Source organism: Lutra lutra, chromosome X, assembly GCF_902655055.1.
Source record: "Lutra lutra chromosome X, mLutLut1.2, whole genome shotgun sequence".
NCBI classification, from domain to species: domain Eukaryota; kingdom Metazoa; phylum Chordata; class Mammalia; order Carnivora; family Mustelidae; genus Lutra; species Lutra lutra.
In genome coordinates, this window is record NC_062296.1 from 71,159,883 (window position 1) to 71,180,299 (window position 20,417).

General features: G+C 35.7%; 1 protein-coding gene across 1 annotated transcript in view; it reads left to right on the forward strand.

Moving 5' to 3' along the window:
* DMD (dystrophin) overlaps window positions 1-20,417 on the forward strand; it is a 2,124,834-nt gene that overhangs the window by 398,154 nt on the left and 1,706,263 nt on the right. The window contains 2 exon segments of the mRNA XM_047715765.1: window positions 2,484-2,576; window positions 4,233-4,310. Coding sequence (XP_047571721.1) covers window positions 2,484-2,576; window positions 4,233-4,310 — 171 coding nt within the window.

A 20,417-nucleotide genomic window follows, 5' to 3' on the forward strand; every position in this document is an offset into this window, starting at 1 on the left:
AAATATAACAAATAGAAATTGGATTTCAGTTGTGATACTTTAATATATGGTTGATTGTACAAGTTATGAATGTCATGTATGATAGCAGGAACTTTTTTGCCATTCCCTCATTGCTTTCTAAGTATCACAAATAGATGTACCTGGAGGCCTCTGATTAGCCTACAGTTCTTTACTCCCTCTCCATTCTGTTTGATTCCAGGTTAAAAGAAAGAATTATAAAATACATTGGCCTGTTTGCCTTGTTGACAATTGTCTAGACTCCTTGCCCCAAAGCATAAGCTTTATAGTCCTTGTGTCTTGGATGCTAGATGATCCCTATGGCTTTGAGGTTCATGCTTTAATCTGTGCCCCAGTACTCTTTTCTTTCTCTATCTGTGCTCTTCTTGAATGAACATTTTGCCACCCACATCCTTCCAGGTTGGACAGATTTTATGTATGTATGTATGTATGTATGTACGTAAGAATGTATCTATCTATCCATTCTAGATATATATTTTTACCAAGAACAAGTATCTCTTTATTTTCTTTAAAACTTGACACATTTCAGTGTGTAATCTTGTTTTTGGCGATAAGTTTAGAAGCCACTCACTTCTCAAATGTATCTGTAAAATTTTGCTCCTGGGTGAAACAAAACAAAAGAGAATAGCATTTTCAAGGCACTGTAGACCAAGGACTTGTAGACCTTGAAAGTAAAACCTTAATATCAACCCTCGAAATGCGAAGTGATTCCATGTTATATATGAGGTTCTTGACAGAATTATAATGCATGCATTTGTCTTCTTATTGGTAGAAATTGTTCCTTAAAGTTTCATAAAAAATGGCATGTTGTTTTGAGATTTATTTGTACATTATGTGTAGTAAAGGTGTTTTTACATATTCATATTGTGTGTTGTCTTCTTTTTCCCCAGGAACTTTTAAGCAGAACAATTAGAGTAGAATTTCTGAGGAATAACTTGTAGTTACCTTTGGCTCAATTTTCAAAGCTGGCCATGAAGGACTGGTGGCCTTTTTGCACAGGTCTGTGTTTTCATCAGGTGAAACACCTAGGCATTGACAGATCTTGTCATAGACATGGCTATGTGGCTGTAGGGAGAGCAGGAATCCTGTTTTCAATCTTGGAAGCTTCAGGGATGCCCTCTTCCTGGAAACCAAGGTTCTTCTTTATCTTTCTTGACCTGGCTGAAATGCAAAGTTTGCAGGTGATCGAGGAATGCATGAGACCAACCCATGTTGGTTCAATTAGCATCTGAAAACTAATGTCCCATCCTCTGATAATTTTGGGGACAGTATTTCCTGGTCCCCATACTATAGGAGTTCCCAAAGTTATATGCGCCTGGGTCCCTGTTACTGCTTCTGTGTAGTACTGTCTTTTGGGAATATTTATTTTCCGTGCTGGACTCAAAGATGCACAAGGGCTGGGGGCATGTCTGTTGTTACTAGTGTATGCTCCAGCACTTAGCTCAGGTTTACTGGTGCTCAATAAACATCTGTCACTGATAAATTAGGACTTTCCAGAGAACCTGGGTGATGAAAGAGTTGTGAATGATTTCATGTGGAGGGATTGTAGGATTTCAATCAGAAAAAGAAAACATTTGGGGGCATGACAGAAGAAATAAAATATTTGAAAGATACTCAGATGGGAGGAGGAAAAAGCCTTGGAAGCAGCATGATAATCTAGGAAGAACCAGCCCTCTGGGGTTAGACAGCTCTGGGACATTTGGACTTCACCGTCTTCTAGTTTTGTTGCAAAGAGCCACATGTTCAACCTCTTTGTCTCATCCGTGAGATGAGTATATGAATGCTAACCCACAGCTATATTACAAAGATTGTAAGATCCACTCATTTAGTGAAGTGTTTCTCATGAGTATTTGCTACCAAAATACTAGATGATATGAGTGGTTATTACTCTTTCTCAGTACAATTTCCAAGTAAAGAACTGCAAAAAATAGACACCAATATGTCACAGGTGTATTTTAACTCAGTTAAAATCCAATCTAACATCTGAGCCAGGCAATAATGAAAATGGATCATTTTGAGGCAGTATCCAAATTGTATTTTGAGAGAAAGCATGCTTTAGGGGTACAGGATGGTGCACCCTCTACAATTATGTGATATAGCCAAGTACGGGAAACAGTTAAATTGTAAGCATCTACCCAGAACAAACTATAGGTGGTCTTTGTTTCTCTGTGTGTTTACTTCTCTCTCCTTCATAGAATCAGCATTCAAAAAGTTGAGTTAATTAGACCAATTAGATATCTAACTCAGGTTATTAAAAAACATACTTAAATAGATTTGACCTAATGATGATATATTTTCTTTTTGTTTTTTACTTGGAGGTTCTCTTTTCATCCTTCACCCTTGACAAATGAAGAATTAGATACATTAAATATTCTTAAACATAGCTTTAAATTTTAAAAGGCATACTCATGGAAATGGATCACTGAAAGAGTGCTTTGTTTAATTGGGTATATTTCATATTTCAGTTTGGGAAGCAGCACATAGAGAACCTCTTCAGTGACCTACAGGATGGGAGACGCCTCCTAGACCTTCTGGAAGGCCTGACAGGGCAAAAACTGGTATGTGACTTATTTATAAGAAAGTTCACATTAACCTTAGGAGAATTTACTGAGAAACTAGAAACTAACTCAGTATAGTTATTCTAGATCTAGTAAAATTCACTAATTTAATAATTCCTGATTTAACTAGCAATACAGGACATATTCCTGAATGAAACAATCTTGCAATATTATTTTTATTTGGGGATATTCTATCATACATAGAACTAGAAGGTAAAATCTTTCAGTCACAAAATTTATGCTAATTAATAGATATTATTTGCTTGTAATATTTGGCATCTTTGTTACTGAACGTTTTGTAAGGCTTTTATTCATCATGAGTTTTTAAGTTTAATTTCATTTTTATTGCGACAAGAACACTAAACTGAAGATATGGAGAATGGGGTGTTGCTGGTCAACAGGTATAAAGTTTCAATTATGCACAATGAATAAGTTCCAGAGATCTGCTGTACAACATTATTTCTATAGTTAATAATACAGAACTTCCTTGACTTACTATGGGGTTACATCTCTATAAATCCATTACAGATTAAAAATTTCCTATATTGACAATGCATTTATAACACATAATCTACTGAACTTCATAGTTTAGCCTAGCCTACCTTAAACATGCTTAGAATGCTTACATTAGCCTATGGTTGGGCAAAACAATTTCACATGAAGTCTGTATTATAACAAAGTATTGACTATCTCCTATAATGTATTGAATAGTATACTGAAAGTGAAAAATGGAATGGTTGTAAGTGTATTGGTCATCTACCCTCATGATCTCATGGCTGACTTGTAGCTGTGGCTGACTGCCCCTGTCCAGCATCATCAGAGTATAACACTGGATATTGCTAGCCTGGGAAAAGATCCAAATTCAAAATGTGAAGTATGGTTTTTGCTGAATGCATATCACTTTTGCACCATTATAAAGTCAAAAAGTCCTAAATCAAACATTCGTGTCAGGGACCATCTGTACTTTATTTTGCCCTTAAAAATTTCTTGAGATGTAGATCTCTTTTCAGAAGTCAATATGGCAGGTATCATAATGGTAGAATTTCTAAAACTCCACAACTGGATAAATGAGTTAATCTGCATATTGTAATGCAGTATGCAAATGTCAGTTTAGAGATTATAGGACGAGATGGGACTCTGGGGGTTGAGAGTGAGGGTTGGAGGACAAAAGATGATTGAGGTTTTGAGCTTCAGTGATGAAGGCAAGTTAAGGTAATGTTGACAGAAATGTTTTCCTTTAACCCTATTTGGCATTATATAATTATTCTATGCTCAAGTCTCTTTTATACTTTCCTTAAATGTGTGGAAATTACCTCACTTAACTACCTTACTAACAAGTCCTTATGCAATGTTGTTTCTCTTTCCTGGTCATGCAGTAATCCCCAACTGGGTTGTGGAATGAAGAGATGATAACCAAATAGCTTTTTTTGAGGAAAAGAAAATGCTATCATTTTTCTTGAGGAGTGGTTGATTCATGCTAAGAAAGTCCTATGACAAGGACAATTAACCCAAAGCACTTAAGTATATTATATCAATGCCTCACAGCCTATGCTCATTTAAAATATTCAAACTTTGAAGTGAAATATATAAATGTTTCATTTCTGGTAGATTGTCCCTCTCTGCTGGGCAGTAAACATTGTTTCATTTTGCTTTCAGCCAAAAGAAAAAGGATCCACAAGAGTTCACGCCCTAAACAATGTCAACAAGGCACTGCGAGTCTTGCAGAAAAATAATGTAAGTGGAGGCCTGGACAGAGTCTGGATACCATGAGACAGCATGCTTAATGTTTGAGTGAGGGCTTTGGCCCCCCCAAAGCAGGGAAAGCGTCTCAAGTTCTCTTGAGACTTAAATCAAAGTAATGATTTTTTGGAGTATGTATTCTTGTTCATGTGCATCTGTTGGTGGCTAAAATGATTCAGGAAATAAATGTATGCAGTCACGGGGGCAGGGAAGGGTATGACTCAGACCTGATAGAGCACTTGGTGTTGTTTTCAGATTTTACTTGCAGTTACATTTGGAGGATAGATTAAGTCCAGTGGCAAATCTTAGTTTTTTAAAGAAGTATTCTGTGCAACAAATGGCTTTTACTAGGCTGACTATTATTTTTTATGTATCAAGTATGCTCAAACATGATGATGATAAAGTTTGTTTGAATTAAAGCAACAATTATTAGACACCACATCCAAGTATGAAAGTTACACAGAACAATCACTATTTCAACTCACAGAACTGCAAATTTGTTTCCTATTGCTAGGCTTGATTTAGCTGAACTAGATGAAAATATATGTATGGCATTAGAAAGTCAACAATTATACCTAAATAAGTATGATGATGAAAAGTGTTTGGTCTCCTTTGAGTGACTTTGAGATTCCTCCCCTCTGCCATGGTATTAGAGGAGCCCTCCTTTCTCACCAGCTTCCTACAACCTTTCTAATCGACCAATACATTTACCAGGCACTTAGTATCTTCCTAATTACATTGCATCTCTTCTTCAAGGATAAATTCAAATAAATTGCTCACATACTCTTACAATAACTATCATCAGTGATAGATGAGTCATGATGTGTACTTGGCTTTCCTGTATATGTTGTTCAGCAACTCTGGTACAGAGAAGGCATCAGGTGGAAAATGATAGTGAAGGCTGTGCAGCATTTGGTTGATTTTATCAATTTAGGGTTATTGTCATATTTAATCTATGAAAAATTGCTTTATAGAAACATTATAGCTTTTAAATTATTTTCTGAAGTGATTAACTGTTTATTTTCAAATTTTCAGGAAGAATTTCGAATTGCAGACAGAATAAGACAGTCTATAAAATGTTTGCCTCAACATTAGTCTGATAGATCCTTTTGAAAGATCAATACCACATAAATTAAGAATATTGTTTAAAGGGGCACCTGGGTGGCTCAGTTGGCTAAGTGGCTGGCTGCCTTTGGCTCAGGTCATGATCCCAGGGTGCTGGGATCGAGCCCTGCATCAGGCTCCCTGCTCAGCGAGAAACGTGTTTCTCTCTCTCCCTCTGCCTGCAGCTCCCCTATTTGTGCTCTCTCTGTGTCAAATAAATGAATAAGATCTTTAAAAAAAAGAGTATTGTTTCTGGGGTGCCTGGGTGGCTCAGTGGGTTGGGCCGCTGCCTTTGGGTCAGGTCATGATCTCAGGGTCCTGGGATCGAGTCCCGCATCGGGCTCTCTGCTCAGCGGGGAGCCTGCTTCCCTCTCTCTCTCTCTGCCTGCCTCTCTGTCTACTTGTGATCTCTGTCTGTCAAATAAATAGATAGGAATCTTAAAAAAAAAGAGTATTGTTTAGAGATATTAGAATTTACATGAAAAAAAATCTTTTTCAGTTTCCCACATTCCATTATAAAATATGAAAGCAAGGAAGATAGAAGAAAATTCAAAGAATTATTGGATTCAGTCTATTTGATGTAGTTGATCTCTTTCCACCAAAAAAATACCATGTTAAGCAATAAGTTGTTGGGTCTTTTTTTTTTTTTTTTTAAATAGTAGATTAATGTAGCCATAGATTTCGTTTGATAAGAGGTTTTAGGCCCCCACATACTGGTTATTATGAATTTTTGGCTTTCCTGTATATGTTGTATTATTAATTTCACAGTTTTCAATATAAGACCAGAAGGAATTCTGGCAATAAAACAGAGAAGCCATAAGAGAAAATCTCTGTGACTTTGGGATAACCAAATTCTTCTTAGATGTGAAACCAAAAGCATGATTCAAAAAGAGAAAAATTAACTTGAACTTCATCAAAATTATGAGTTGTATGTTCTGGATATGAATCCTTCATTTATGCACTCCAAAGGTATTTTCTGCCTTTGAATTATATTTTTACTTAATGAATAAGCAAAATTCTTCATTCTGGTATAGGTCATTTTTCTAAACATTCACATTAAAATGTTGTGTCCTTTTAAAGAAATATTTGCCCAAAACCATTATGTTGTTATATTTTATTTTCATCTTATATAGGCTTCTTTGTTCTATCATTTGAATTTGAATCTATATTTACCTGGAATTTATTATTGAATTTGGCATGAGGAATGGGTTAAGATTCAGGTTCTTTTCTTTTTTTCATTTGGAATCTAATTGTCACAACACCATTTATTAAAAAGAATGTTACTTACTCATTGCTCTCTAATACTAGGTATGTCATAAAAATTTCTCAATACAAATATTGTTCTGTTTTTGGACTTTAGTTCAGTTCCATTTTTCTCTTTTTTTTATACATGCACGAATACCATGCCCTATGGATTACTGCAATTTTATACATCCTTGTATCTGGTAAACTAGGTTCCGTTTTTTTCTTGTTCTGTTTTCTTGGTTATACTGATCCATTGTATTTCTCTCTTTATTTTCCCATCATCTTTTAAATTTCCATATAAATCCTGTTTGGAATGTGATTAATAATGAGTTAAATTTATAGATCAATTTGGGAAGAATCGATACCTTTATACTATTGAGCATTCCAGATTTCTCCTATGATTTTCCTCTATAGTTTATTTATTTTTAATGAGTTTAGGTTTTGCAGGGCACCTTGATGGCTCAGTTTGTTAAGTGACTGCCTTTGGCTCATTTCATGATCCTGGAGTCACAGAATCAAGTCCCGCATCCAGCTCCCTGCTCAGCAGGGAGTCTGCTTCTTCCTCTAACCCTCTCCCTTCTCGTGCTCTGTCTCTCACTCTCTCTCTCTCTCTCAAGTAAATAAAATCTTAATAAAAAGATAATTTTAGGTTTTGCAGAATGAGCAAAAAAATGGGCAGAAAATTTGAACAGGAACTTCACAAAAGAGGATGTTCAAAAATTAAAGAATAATGTAAAAAAATATTCAACCTCAGCAGTAAATAGGGAAAGTCAAGTTAAAAAATGCAATGAGAAACCAATACAAATTCATAAAAATGGCTGAAATTAGAAGGGCTAATAATGCTGAGGGTGAGGATTTGGAATAACTTGAACTTCTAACTGGTGGAAATGTAATTCAGACAACTATTAAAAGTTTGGCATTATATACTAAATGCAAAACTGCATAATTCTTATAACCCAATAGTTTTGTATTGAGGGATATAATTGCCATTTCTATGCATGTATGTGTCTGTGTTGTGTGTGTGTATGTGTATGTGGAGAGAGAAAGAGAGAGAGAATGTTCATAGCAGCTTGATTTGTAGTAGCCCAAACTGGAAATGACTGTAGTATATTCACATGATAGCGTATTATAAAGCGGTGAAAATAGACAAATGATAGCTATATGTAATACATGGGATGTCAATCCCCTGAAAGAGATTTGAGCCAAAGAAGTGAGACACAAAAGTATACCTATTATGATTTCTTTTAATTAGATTTCAAAAACAGGCAAAATTGTTCCATGGGTTTAAAGGTCAGAAGAGTGGTTACATTTTGGAAGGAGTGAAGCAGTAAAATGCATGAGTGAATCTTCTCAGGTGTCAAAAATATTCATATTTTAACCTGGTGCTTGTTACACAGGAGCATTTGCTCTGAGAAAAATTTTCAAGGTCTACACTCAAGTATAGTTTCTCATATGTATGTTTTACTTCAATTCCTGTTTTTAAAAAGGTTTAAAAAACAAAGGAACCTATAAAAGTAAAGTAAACCTAACCTTACAACCTCCCAAATGCCAAACAATGGCCTATTTATCAGTCTGACAATACACCCTGTATTTTCTCATGAAATTGTTTAATGAAATGTGATAAGTAAGTATACAAAATTAGAATGTGATTAATGCATTTTATAGGTCTTTTCTCAGATGGTCATATTTCTTTCTGAAAATACAAAACCTTGAGAACCTCCCATTGTTTGAGCAGCCAAAGACCCTGAAATGAGGGCTTTTTAGAGGAGCCCTTAAAGAGCAGATTTACACAATGCTCCCATCCAGCCAAGGGCCTTAATAGGGACTGGCATAAAATTGAAATCTTTGTATGAAAGGGTAGAATCTCAAGTAAAACATTTTCCAGTGGAAACCAAAACCCAGAGTGAAATAACCTTTACCTGAAGTAGCCCCAGGCTAAAAGAAACAGAATATAAATGTTCAAAGGTAAATTTATTATCATTTTATACTTCTTGGTTATTTTATAACCGAAGAAAGTACAAAAGAAATGGAAAAGATTTCAAGGAAATGTGCTTATTAGTCTGATTATTACCATAAGGAGTAAACATACAATTAAATCAAAGAGAATGTTCAAGAGCAGGATTTTTTCTCCTTAAACATGGGCTTAGGTATTCTATATTAGATGAATAAATGAGCCTAGGGCAGGATATCCATAAAATGGCATATTAAATAAAATAGTAGATAGGACGATTTTGAGAAATCATACTTTAAACAATGTTAGTATATTTACATTCAGCACATTATTTATTGTATGTCTCTTATGTGTTCGATTGTATTCTAGGTGGTAGGAACACTGTAGTCAGTGATCAGAACAGACAGAAGCCTTTATGCCATAGAATTTATAGTCACATACCAGGGGACATTAGACATTTAGAATGTAGTGATAGCCAAATGAACAAATAAATCATAAACAGAATAGGAGGTATGGGAAGAACTCTCAATTAAGCTGTGATACAGTTAAAGCCTGGAAAGAAGAGAGGGAGTGAGCCATGGGATTTTCTATAGGAAAATAGTCCAGGCAGAGGAACAGAAATATCTTGATGAGAGAGAGAGAGAGAGAGAGAGAAAGAATTATGCAAATAGGACTCACAAGACAGACAAGACTGAATGTGGAGAAAACACAGGCGAGCGGGGGATCAGAGAGGTAGCAGGGTGGGTTTCCTGCATATGTTGGCTCTCCTATATATGTATTGTAATTATTAATTTCACAGTTTTCAATATAAGACCAGAAGGAATTCTGGCAATAAAACAGAAAAGCCATAAAAGAAGGGAAGACAAGAAGGGAGAAGGGAAAACATGGGAAGACATGGCTAGGCTTTGAACTTTGTGCTGAAGGAGATGGCAATGACTGAAATTCAAGATGCTACTATATATTGAACTGCTAATAAAACACATTCTTTTAAGATTAGAGAAAAAGTTAAATAATAACACAGAAAAACTTAAAAGTATTTAAAAAGAGTACATTTTTATCCAGGAAAGTTACAATCAGTAATTAAAATATGATACAGGAGTACCTGGGCGGGCACAGTCAGTTAAGCATCTGACTCTTGGTTTTGGCTCAGGTTATGATTTCTGGTCCCTGAGATGGAGCCCCAGGGTGGGCTCTGCACTCTGCTTAAGACTCTCTCTCCCTCTTCCTCTGCCCCTCTCCCCCACTCTCTCTCCCTCTCTCCAAAATAAATATATCTTTGAAAAAATAAAATGAAACATTATACAACTTACTGCATAATAGAAATACTACTAAAACTACAAAGAAAATGTAATGAAAATAATTTTTTAATATTATAAGCTGCTTTATTTTTCCAAGGATTAGAACGTCTGTGTAATGCACGTGGGTGAAAAATCCCCTACTGATCGAGTACTCTAGTTGGTTTGAAATGCTGCTGATAACAAAAGTGACAGCTAAAGCAAATTATTAGCATAAGGTTAAAGCACAGGGCCTGGCAAATGCTGCCAGGGGCACTACATAAAAGGAATGTCTTTGAAGACCTTTTGTGGGGCCCTGTAGCCACCCCCTGAGTTCTCTTGAACCCCTTGGGTGGAAGGGATCCTGTAAAGCTCTTTGCATCCATATACTCCCCTCCCCATTTCTGTCTGGTTTTCTTCACCTTATCCTCCACCCTGACCATTTCATCGAATTCTCTTCTCATCTCCTCATTCCTCACATGCATATCGTATGGCCTTATATTCCTGGCGGCATGGAGCCAGTCCCTTGTTGGTTTTTCTTCGGGCCTTCCTGGGTACACCATCCGCAGCTAGGCACTTTCCTGCAGCCCTTGGCTCACTGGCTCGCTTTCCCTCTTCCTTTTGCTTTCCCTCACTGCCTGGGTTTTCTTCTTTTGGCTTTGCTTTGCCTTCTGTCTTTCCCTCACTCACTGGCTTTCCATCTTCCGGTTTTGCCACACTCTCTGGCTTTTCCTTGTCCTTTAAATTTCCTCATTTCCTGCCTTTCCCTTGTGATTTGTCTTTCCCTCATTTTCTAACTTTTCCTTGTTTTCCAGAGTACAAGCTACTTCTGGTTTTCCCACATCCCGTGGCTGTTCTTTGTACTCTTTCCTTGGTTCTCAGGCATTCCTTCATTTTCATCACAGTTTTCCTGTGTTGAGGTTTCCTGCCCTACAGGGATTCTGGACACGTTCCCCCTCCTTTTGTAGCCCTGCAGAGTACTGCAGGGACCAGCACAGGCCTGTGCCTCCTGGGGCTCTCCCATGTCCAAAGTCCCCTGGCCCCTCACAAGCCTCCCAAGCGGCTCAGGGAGCTGGAGTTGGTTCCGCCCCTAGCGACAGCAGTGGACTGGACCTCAGGCTCAGAAGTATATTTTTATTCAGTCTTTAATTTGCCATTGTCAGGTTAGAACACACTTAACAGAAAGAAAAAATATATATATAGAGAGAGAATACAGATAGCATAAACTGTAGATTTAATAACAATTTCCCTCCCATTGATAGCCCAAAGCACAGATGATTCTATAAAATATATGTGCATTATGTATAAACTTTCTGCCCCATAAAGTTGGATTTGTAGGAAAATGAATAGTTTATAATTTAATTTAAATTTCCTAAATCCAAATCTGAGCTCTCAAACTGGCATTCAGAAAATTCTTTGTCATTATTAGGAATGCTCTTCCCTATCCCTAGGAATGGCCAGAGATCAGTAGACTGATGTGGTGCCTTTTATAGGCAGGAGAAAAGCCATTCACCTTCAGTCCATTGAAGTAGCCACTCATAGATTCACCACCGAAGTGCAAGTCTTCTGGTGAAACCAAGTGTCTCATTAACAGTTCCGGTATGAAACACAAAGCCCGCAAAGACAAAGCTGAAGAGACTGTCATGAAGGGAATAGATACAGAAATGTGAAGAGAGTTAAAGAGACTAACAATGAATGGTGAAGCATGTAGGGACTAGCAAGAGTTAATAGCATTTATTCCTAAACCTAAAGAGACAAAAGGGAGAGAGCTGTTACCTTAAACTAGCGAAAGCTTCAACCTTGTGAGAGGGGCCACTGGCGAGCAACTGTGATGTATGTATCTAAAAAATGAAGTTACTCCCAAATCTTGGCCTGCTGGGGGAGTTGGGAGAAGATTGATACCTTGGTCTCTCTATTTGATTCTCCAGTATCCTGCCAACGCTACTCATTGCTCAAGCTCAACCAGAAGCCAGAAGGTGAGAGATCCTAGGTGATAAAGTCATTTTAAACTAGATGAGTCATCTAATATACAGAAGGGGTGAAGGACTGGGGAAGGGACAGAGAAGAACCAACACTCCAAGTATTCTCTATTTTCTGGTCAAATATGGACTTGAGAATGTCTGTACTGAGTCTTTATGTTGCCTAGGGTTGAACCTTGCTGGGTGTACCAGGAAGCCATTCAATTTTCAAAGCATACCACCTCTATTTGCTGACAGAGAGCAGAGATGGTTTCTGGCTAAGTTTGGAAGCAGCTGATACCGTATCCTTTCCCATGCTTCTGGGGAACATCAGAGCCAGAAAAGGAAAACAGACTATGAGTTATTTCTTATTTCTGCTCTGCTGCACAAACTTACCAAAGGCATAGGAAAAGATAAATACATAAAAAATATTCCTGCCCTATGTACAAGTATGGATAATATATTATCATCACAGGATGCTGTAAGAGTGTCAAGTACTTAAAAAGAAGAGCTTATAAAGTATATACTCTGATGATAATATGCAATACTAGAAATTAATAATACTTCTAAAAATTCAATTTGATTAATTTAAAATGTTTTGTATAAGGAATCAAGAGTATAAATCCACATTTGTATAGGAAAAAACATTCCATGAGAAATGACCTAGGTTTTACTCAGAGGTTCAATTTGTGTCTTTGCTTTAAATTTCATTAAAAAAAGATTAAATTAATTCAAGATTTCAACCATAAATGCTACAAAAAGAAAAAAATGTCCTAAGGAAAGTAGAAAATAAAAGATAAATGAAGAAATAAATAAGTCAGAAAGAGGAAACACTAGATAAATTGCAGAGCTAGTTCTTTGTAATAAAGTAATAAAATAGACTAATCTCATAAATTTAATCAGGAAAAGGAGGGGGAAAGCAAATATATGCAACATAAACACAGAAAGAGAATTTTAAACACAAGTTTAAGAGATACAGAAACCGAAAATGGAATCTACACAGAGCTATATGTTGATCATAAAAAAGCAATTAAATTAGAGTATATTCTATTTAAAATGATAAATTATGAGAATTAACAAAATGGAATATAGACAACCTTAACCAGTAGCCAAGAGAAGTTAAGAAATCATAAAATTAAAGACCAATCTTTCACAAAGGATTCTGAGTCTAATGGCACCAGTGATAAATTCATCCAAACTTTAAGAAATTGACAATTGCTGATAGAAAATCATTAGGGACTTAACAATTCTACAACTCTATCCACACACCTGAGTTTTTTAAATAATTTGAAAAAAGTTAGCCCTCCCTTTTGTTAAAGGGGTGTTAGAAGCTTCCTTTAGAAAGGCTACTTTGTGGGAGTTTCAAAATCTTAGGTCAAGTCCATTTTGTTTTTTCCTTCCTTCTTAGAATGTTGTCTACTTTGGCCTATTTCTCTGCCATAAACGACCCATTTCCACACATTTCCTTGTTCTCAACTAGCAACTCAATTTGACTCCATGCCTCAGTTTCCTTTCCCTTCTCTGTCCTGATGCCTCATTTGCTATCCTCACTCAAATGGCACTCACAGCTTAGCTCTGTAGAGCTCTGATACCACATTTATGTTCTGATTTGCATTCTCTGTAGTGGCTGTTTTAGCATGAAGTTATTTCTGCTATCAATAATTTATTTTCAAAACGACTTATTGAGAATAAAGTACTTCCAAGTGCAGTGATACCTTTATTACAATATTTGCTGAGAGCAAAGCTCATTTGTAATAAAGCTGGCCATGGTTTAAAAAAGCAAACAAAAGAAAGTACAAAATCATGTGAAATAGAGTCTGATTGTATCAAGTGGTTAAGCTTGTCTACACACCAGCTCAAGATATAAAATATAGCCACAGCTTGCTTTTCCTTACTACTTGTTGAAGTTAGATAAAGCAAATCACAGGTAATGGAAACATCTCTCATATTGCTATTATACCATTCCTTTACCCTTCACTTTTGTTTGTGACAGTCTCCACCAGACATTCTGAATTCAGTTCTGTGGGTCTTTAACCACATTTTCTCTCAAATGAAAAGAAATATTTGATAGGTCATTTTAATTTGTTTCTTGATAGATTTTTTACCCCCTTAGATATAAGTAAGTTCCAGTCAGTGAGTTTCCTCTACCAGAGATTTGATGTTATCATCATTTTTTGTCAAATTGAATAATGAATGATATTTTTTCACTGTTTTTTTTTTGTTTTTATTTTTTTAAAATTTTTTACTTCTTTTCAGCTTAACAGTATTCATTGTTTTTGCACCACACCCAGTGCTCCATGCAATCCATGCCCTCCCTAATACCCACCACCTGGTTCCCCCAACCTCCCACCCCCTGCCCCATCAAAACACTCAGATTGTTTTTCAGAGTCCATAGTCTCTCATGGTTCACCTCCCCTTCCAATTTCCCTCAACTCCATTTTCCTCTCCATCTCCCCTTGTCCTCCATGTTATTTGTTATGCTCCACAAATAAGTGAAGCCATATGATAATTGACTCTCTCTGCTTGACTTATTTCACTCAGCATAATCTCTTCCAGTCCCGTCCATGTTGCTACAAAAGTTGGGTATTCATCCTTTCTGATGGAGGCATAATACTCCATAGTGTATATGGACCACATACATCTTCCTTATCCATTCGTCCGTTGAAGGGCATCTTGGTTCTTTCCACAGTTTGGTGACCGTGGCCATTGCTGCTATAAACATTGGGGTACAGATGGCCTTTCTTTTCACTACATCTGTATCTTTGGGGTAAATACCCAGTAATGCAATTGCAGGTCATAGGGAAGTTCTATTTTTAATTTCTTGAGGAATCTCCACACTGTTCTCCAAAGTGGCTGCACCAACTTGCATTCCTACCAACAGTGTAAGAGGGTTCCCCTTTCTCCACATCCTCTCCAACACACGTTGTTTCCTGTCTTGCTAATTTTGGCCATTCTAGCTGGCGTAAGGTGGTATCTCAATGTGGTTTTAATTTGAATCTCCCTGATGGCTATTTTTTCATTGTTAAAGGAATTTAGCCATTAAAGATCTAGTAGGGAGATTTAACTCTCTGTGGTATTTCAAACTGTGCTCTGCATATATTATGATATCTGTCTTCCATTAATTGGCTAATTCCAGTTTGTTTTCGCTTCTTCCATCCCTAGATTTCCATGTGCTTTTTAAAAGATTTTTTATTTATTTATTCGAGAAAGTGACAGAGATAGAGCAGGGAGGAACAGAGGGGGAGTGACAAGCAGGGACTCAATCTCAGGACCCTGAGATTGTGACCTTAGCCAAAACCAAGAGACACTTAACTGACTGAGCCACCCAGGCACCCCCAAGATTTCCATGTTTATATTTTATGGATCTCAGTACCTCTTTGAAGTCATAGAATACACTCCATCTTTATTTTAAATATTCATACAAGAAATGTAGTGTTGTAATACATCCTCTGCATACAGTATACCAGGACTTTTTGATTTAGTATGATTTAATATTAGCTGACATAGCTGTAGATCTCATACTTATGTTCCATACACCATTCTCATCAACTGTCTATGACAAAGCGGCAAATTCTTACCAAGTAACTTCAAATGTTCAAGCAGTATAAATGTGAAGTAGCACAAAACAAATAAGATAATTTTTATACATTTATAGCACAAATCCAAAGTGAGTATTTAAAAGCCTTTGTTAAAAATTCAAACGTCAGCTATGTTCAAATATTCACTTAATCACATCATTGAAAATTGTCACTGAGTTAGAGTGAATGCTTATCAAATGTCACTGATCTGAAAATTGATATGGTATTCACTCTTCCTGGCATATGATCTTAGATAAAGAGAGTTCTAAAGTATTCTTTAAAGCTAGTATTTTATGTGTTCTTTAAGTATTCAGAGCCATATAATACATATTTTGTATAGCCATATAATACATATTTTGGAGTATGTCAGAACATAATATCTTTGACTGACTATAAACTGCCTCTATGTATTACTCATAAAATCCAGTGTTCAGATATAAATTCCAAATTTTTAAGTTAAGTTATGTTAGACAAATATTAGTTCTTACACCAAATTTTCAATCCATGGAAAAGGACTGTACTATGTCTGCACCTTATATTTATTCTGAAGATCCAGGAGAAGTCTATCCTTTAACCCTGTCACTAACTCCGGGATTTTTGCCAAATGATTCCATGACTTAGGGTCCACTTCATCATCTCCGAAATGTGAAATGTACTAATAGAAATGATTGTACATATTTCAGAATATTCTTTTATAGAATATAGAAATTATATACAAACATATACTGTAATATTTAAATTCACCAATGGGAAATTACTACTCTTAAAAATGAATCTAATTCTCATTTAAAATAATTTCATAAGGTGAATTGGTTATATTCCCCCTGACCAGTGCATTTCTTGCCTCAAGGTAGAATAGTATTTTTTCTTGCATATTAAACTCAAAATTGAGGTAGCCATTTACTGAGATATTTTTGTGATAATAATATGGCTTCAAAATGTATTATAATTTAAAATTTCTTCTTATTATAATGAATGTTAGAGATGTAACTTGAAGGTTTTTGGGGTTACTATTGCCAAATTTTTTCCTTGAAATCAGTATACATGGTTCAAGGTTAGAAAGCTATGGCTATACAGGTTTCTGCTTTCATTAAAGTAACATTCTATATTGCTGGGTGTAAGATATATAATATTTATAAAAATTCAAGTTTGATAATATCACATTGAAAGTATATACATATTTTATTCTATGTTGTGAAATTATTACGGCGGACAGAGTTCATTTTCTCAACTGATGCCTTCTAGTATATAATATTCCATATAAGAAATTTTGCTGAGTTGAGCTGTAGGAGCTACTTGGCAAAAAAGTTCAGTCCTCTATTTTATGATCAATGAAACTGCCTGCATCGAAACCCCTACTTTGATAAGTTTGTTTTAATTTTCTTTTACCCCTTTAATGTTTCTACTTTCTTTACATTATGGGGTTTTTAAAACTTAGCTGCTTCAAATCTTTATTGCCAAGAGGCAGTGTATAAGCAAGTAAAAACATAGTTCCATTAAAAAGAACTACCTTGTGACAAATGACTGTGATCATAAACACATCCAAATATAGAGAAATTTGAACTCACTTCAGTTGTCTTTAGGCAATTTGATATAAGTCCATTTTTTAGTCTGTCTCCATCTTTACCATTCAACATGTGGTGTAAGGAGATGGTGAAAAATATTTAATGAATGACTAAATATGTAAAACTTAATCATTGAAAGTAGGGATAGTAACTTCATAGCAAGTACTGTACCTAGAACTAAGTCTTAGGATGCAATCTAGGTCAAAATGTGCTTTTAAAAAGTGGGTATTAAGAAAGGCACGTGATGTGGGGCGCCTGGGTGGCTCAGTGGGTTAAAGCCTCTGCCTTCGGCTCAGGTCATGATCCCAGGGTCCTGGGATCGAGCCCCGCATCGGGCTCTCTGCTCTGCAGGGAGCCTGCTTCCTCCTCTCTCTCTCTCTGCCTGCCTCTCTGCCTACTTGTGATCTCTCTCTGTCAAATAAATAAATAAATAAATCTTTAAAAAAAAAAAAAAAAAGAAAGGCACGTGATGTGATGAGCACTGGGTGTTACACACAACTAATGAATCAGTGAACACTACATCAAAAACTAGTGATGTAATATATGTTGGCTAATTGAACTTAATATAAAAGAAAAAAGAAAACAAAAAATGCATTAGCAAAAAGTAAATAAAATTGCATTTCAAAAGTTTCTGCCAATTTTCATACCATTAAAAAGTAAAATAAAAAATAAAAGGTGTTTTCTAGTATAAACTTCCATATTTGTATAAAATTTAAAAAAATACTCTTTGCAAGATAGAGATATGAGAGGGAATAAAGAGCCAAGTCCTCAAAAGCTAAGGCAGCCCTCCCTTTATGTTGTGTATTTTGAACTATTCATCATCGAATTATGAAAGATTCAGTACATTCATCTCTCAATGGAAAAAAATAGGTATGATTTATGTCTATAAGTCTTAAAATTTTACATAAATTTTAAACACAGTATAAAAGCACATGCTGCAAAAACAGCAAAACTACTTTGGTTTTCCTGCATTTTTGATCATTTAAATGCATTGTATTTGGAAGGATTACATAAATACTTGAGGAATTTCTCTTGAACTTAAAGAGAAGTCTCTTTAGCTTGACTGCACAATGGCAGATGTTTTATAAAAAGTGCTTCACACATTTTAAAAGCAAATCCTAGTTTTCTAGAATGTTGGAATGAAATTCTCAGTTACAAGAAATTTGTTAGAGAGAAATGTATGGGTACAAGAAGCCAAATAAATAGAAGGGAGAAGTATCTGAATGAGGTCTAAGTATCAGGAAGGATCTTTATATAATAAATCCCAATGCATGATAGTTTCTTAACTGTTAGTCACTGTTTAAGAATCTGGTTAAGGAAATCTACCTAAATTTTTAAAGATGACATTTCATGGTTCCTTTTGAACTCATGTCATTCTGTGTGAAGTCGTAAGATTTAATTTGCATCATTTTTTAGTTAAACTCACATACTTAGACTGATGAGGAAAATGATGGCTTACCTTTGTCCCCTATCCCTTCCCAAATTCAAAAAAAATGTTCAGATTGTATTCTGCACATCAAGGAACTAAAGTTACTTCTTAGGATACATCCTGAAATCTGAAAGGTATTAAAGAACTACATCTTTTGAAACCCATGTGAGGGACCTCCTAGCTCTAACCTAATTTCGTTTGGCTGAATAACACAGAATGTGTTTTCATTAGTGCCTGTAGCTTTGAAATGTACTGTGTGATTGTCTAAAACGGCAAGAAGTGGCTGATACCATTTTTTGGAAAGGTGATGGCTCCCATGTTGAATGAGCTATAACTCTACAACTTCCAAGTTAGAACTGCAAATGCTTAAATGATTCACAAACTAAAACTGCGAAAGTTTATCCATCTCCCTGCTCCTGCAAAGTTTAAAAAGCATGAAAAAATTCATTAAAACTTTATCATAGGAATAGCACTCCCTTGCTGTTATTCATCGTTTTTCTTCCTGCTCTGTCCTAAGAACTTCCATCTTCATTATTTGACCTGGCTATTGCGATTATTTTTATGTCAGATGTGCCTCTTTCTAAAGTCAATGTGTAGCATTTCACATTTGATGTGCTATTCCTCTTTCTGTAAAACTAATTAAAAATAATATAAACTGGCCCAGGTCAGTAATCGCCTTTCACTAAACCATCATATTTCAGATATGCTTTAAATCTTATGGTTTTCTTCAGTATTCTTAAATCTTAAATATATCAATATAATGTATATATAAATCCTTTTACTATAACCACCGTGGGATATATAAATTTGGCTTGTAGAAAATATTATTGACAATGCTAGATTGCATCTATGCCCTGAAGGAACCTGGTATAACATAAAACCTGGGATAAAATGAACATTGCTTTCTTGACTAAACAGTGAAAGAGAATTTTTCCTCATAACCCAGTGGTTAACACACTAATTATGTATATATATGTATATATACAGATATATACATATATATGTATATTTTGCAGATGTTTAGTATCATGTTTACTTTTGTTTTTTATTTATCACATTACTTTTATTTATTTTATTTAAAATCTATTAGTTTCAGAGGTAGAATTCAGTGATCATCAGTTGTATATAACACCCAGTGCTCATTCCATCACGTGTCCTCCTTAATGTCCATCACCCAGTTAAACCATCCCCCCACCTCCCCTCCAGCAGCCCTCAGTTTGTTTCCTGAGATTAAGAGTCTCTTATAGTTTGTCTCCCTCTCTGATTTTATCTTATTTTATTTTTCCCTACCTTCCCCTATGATCCTCTGTTTTGTTTCCCTAATTCCACATAGGAGTGAAATCATATGATATTTGTCTTTCTCTGAATGACTTATTTCTTTTAGCATAATACCCTCTAGTTCCATGCATGTCGTTGCAAATGATAATACTTCATTTTTTTTATGGCTGGGTAATATTCATACACACACACACACACACACACACACACATCACCTCTTCTTTATCCACTCATCTGTGCATAGACATCTGGGCTCTTTCCACAGTTTGGCTATTGTGGACATCGCTGCTATGAACACTGGGGTGCAGGTGCCCCTTCGGATCACTACATTTGTTCCTTTATGTAAATATCTAGTATTACAATTGCTGGGTCATAGGGTAGCTCTATTTTCAACTTTCTGAGGAACGTCTATGCTGTTTGCCAGAGTGGTTGCACCAGCTTGCATTCCCACCAACAGTATAGGAGGGTTCCCTTTTCTCCACATCGTCTCCAACATCTGTCATTTCCTGACTTGTTAATTTTAGCCATTCTGACTGGTGTGAGGTGGTATCTCACTGTGATTTTGATTTGTGAAATACTTATTATTAACCTTAAAATTACTAAATAGATATTTTTGTACGAAATCTAGTGCTTTTGTCTAAGTATTAATGTGGGCACAAAAAGGAATTCCCTCTAGTTTGTGTCCTCACATAATAACAATAGACTACTGTATTTTGAAA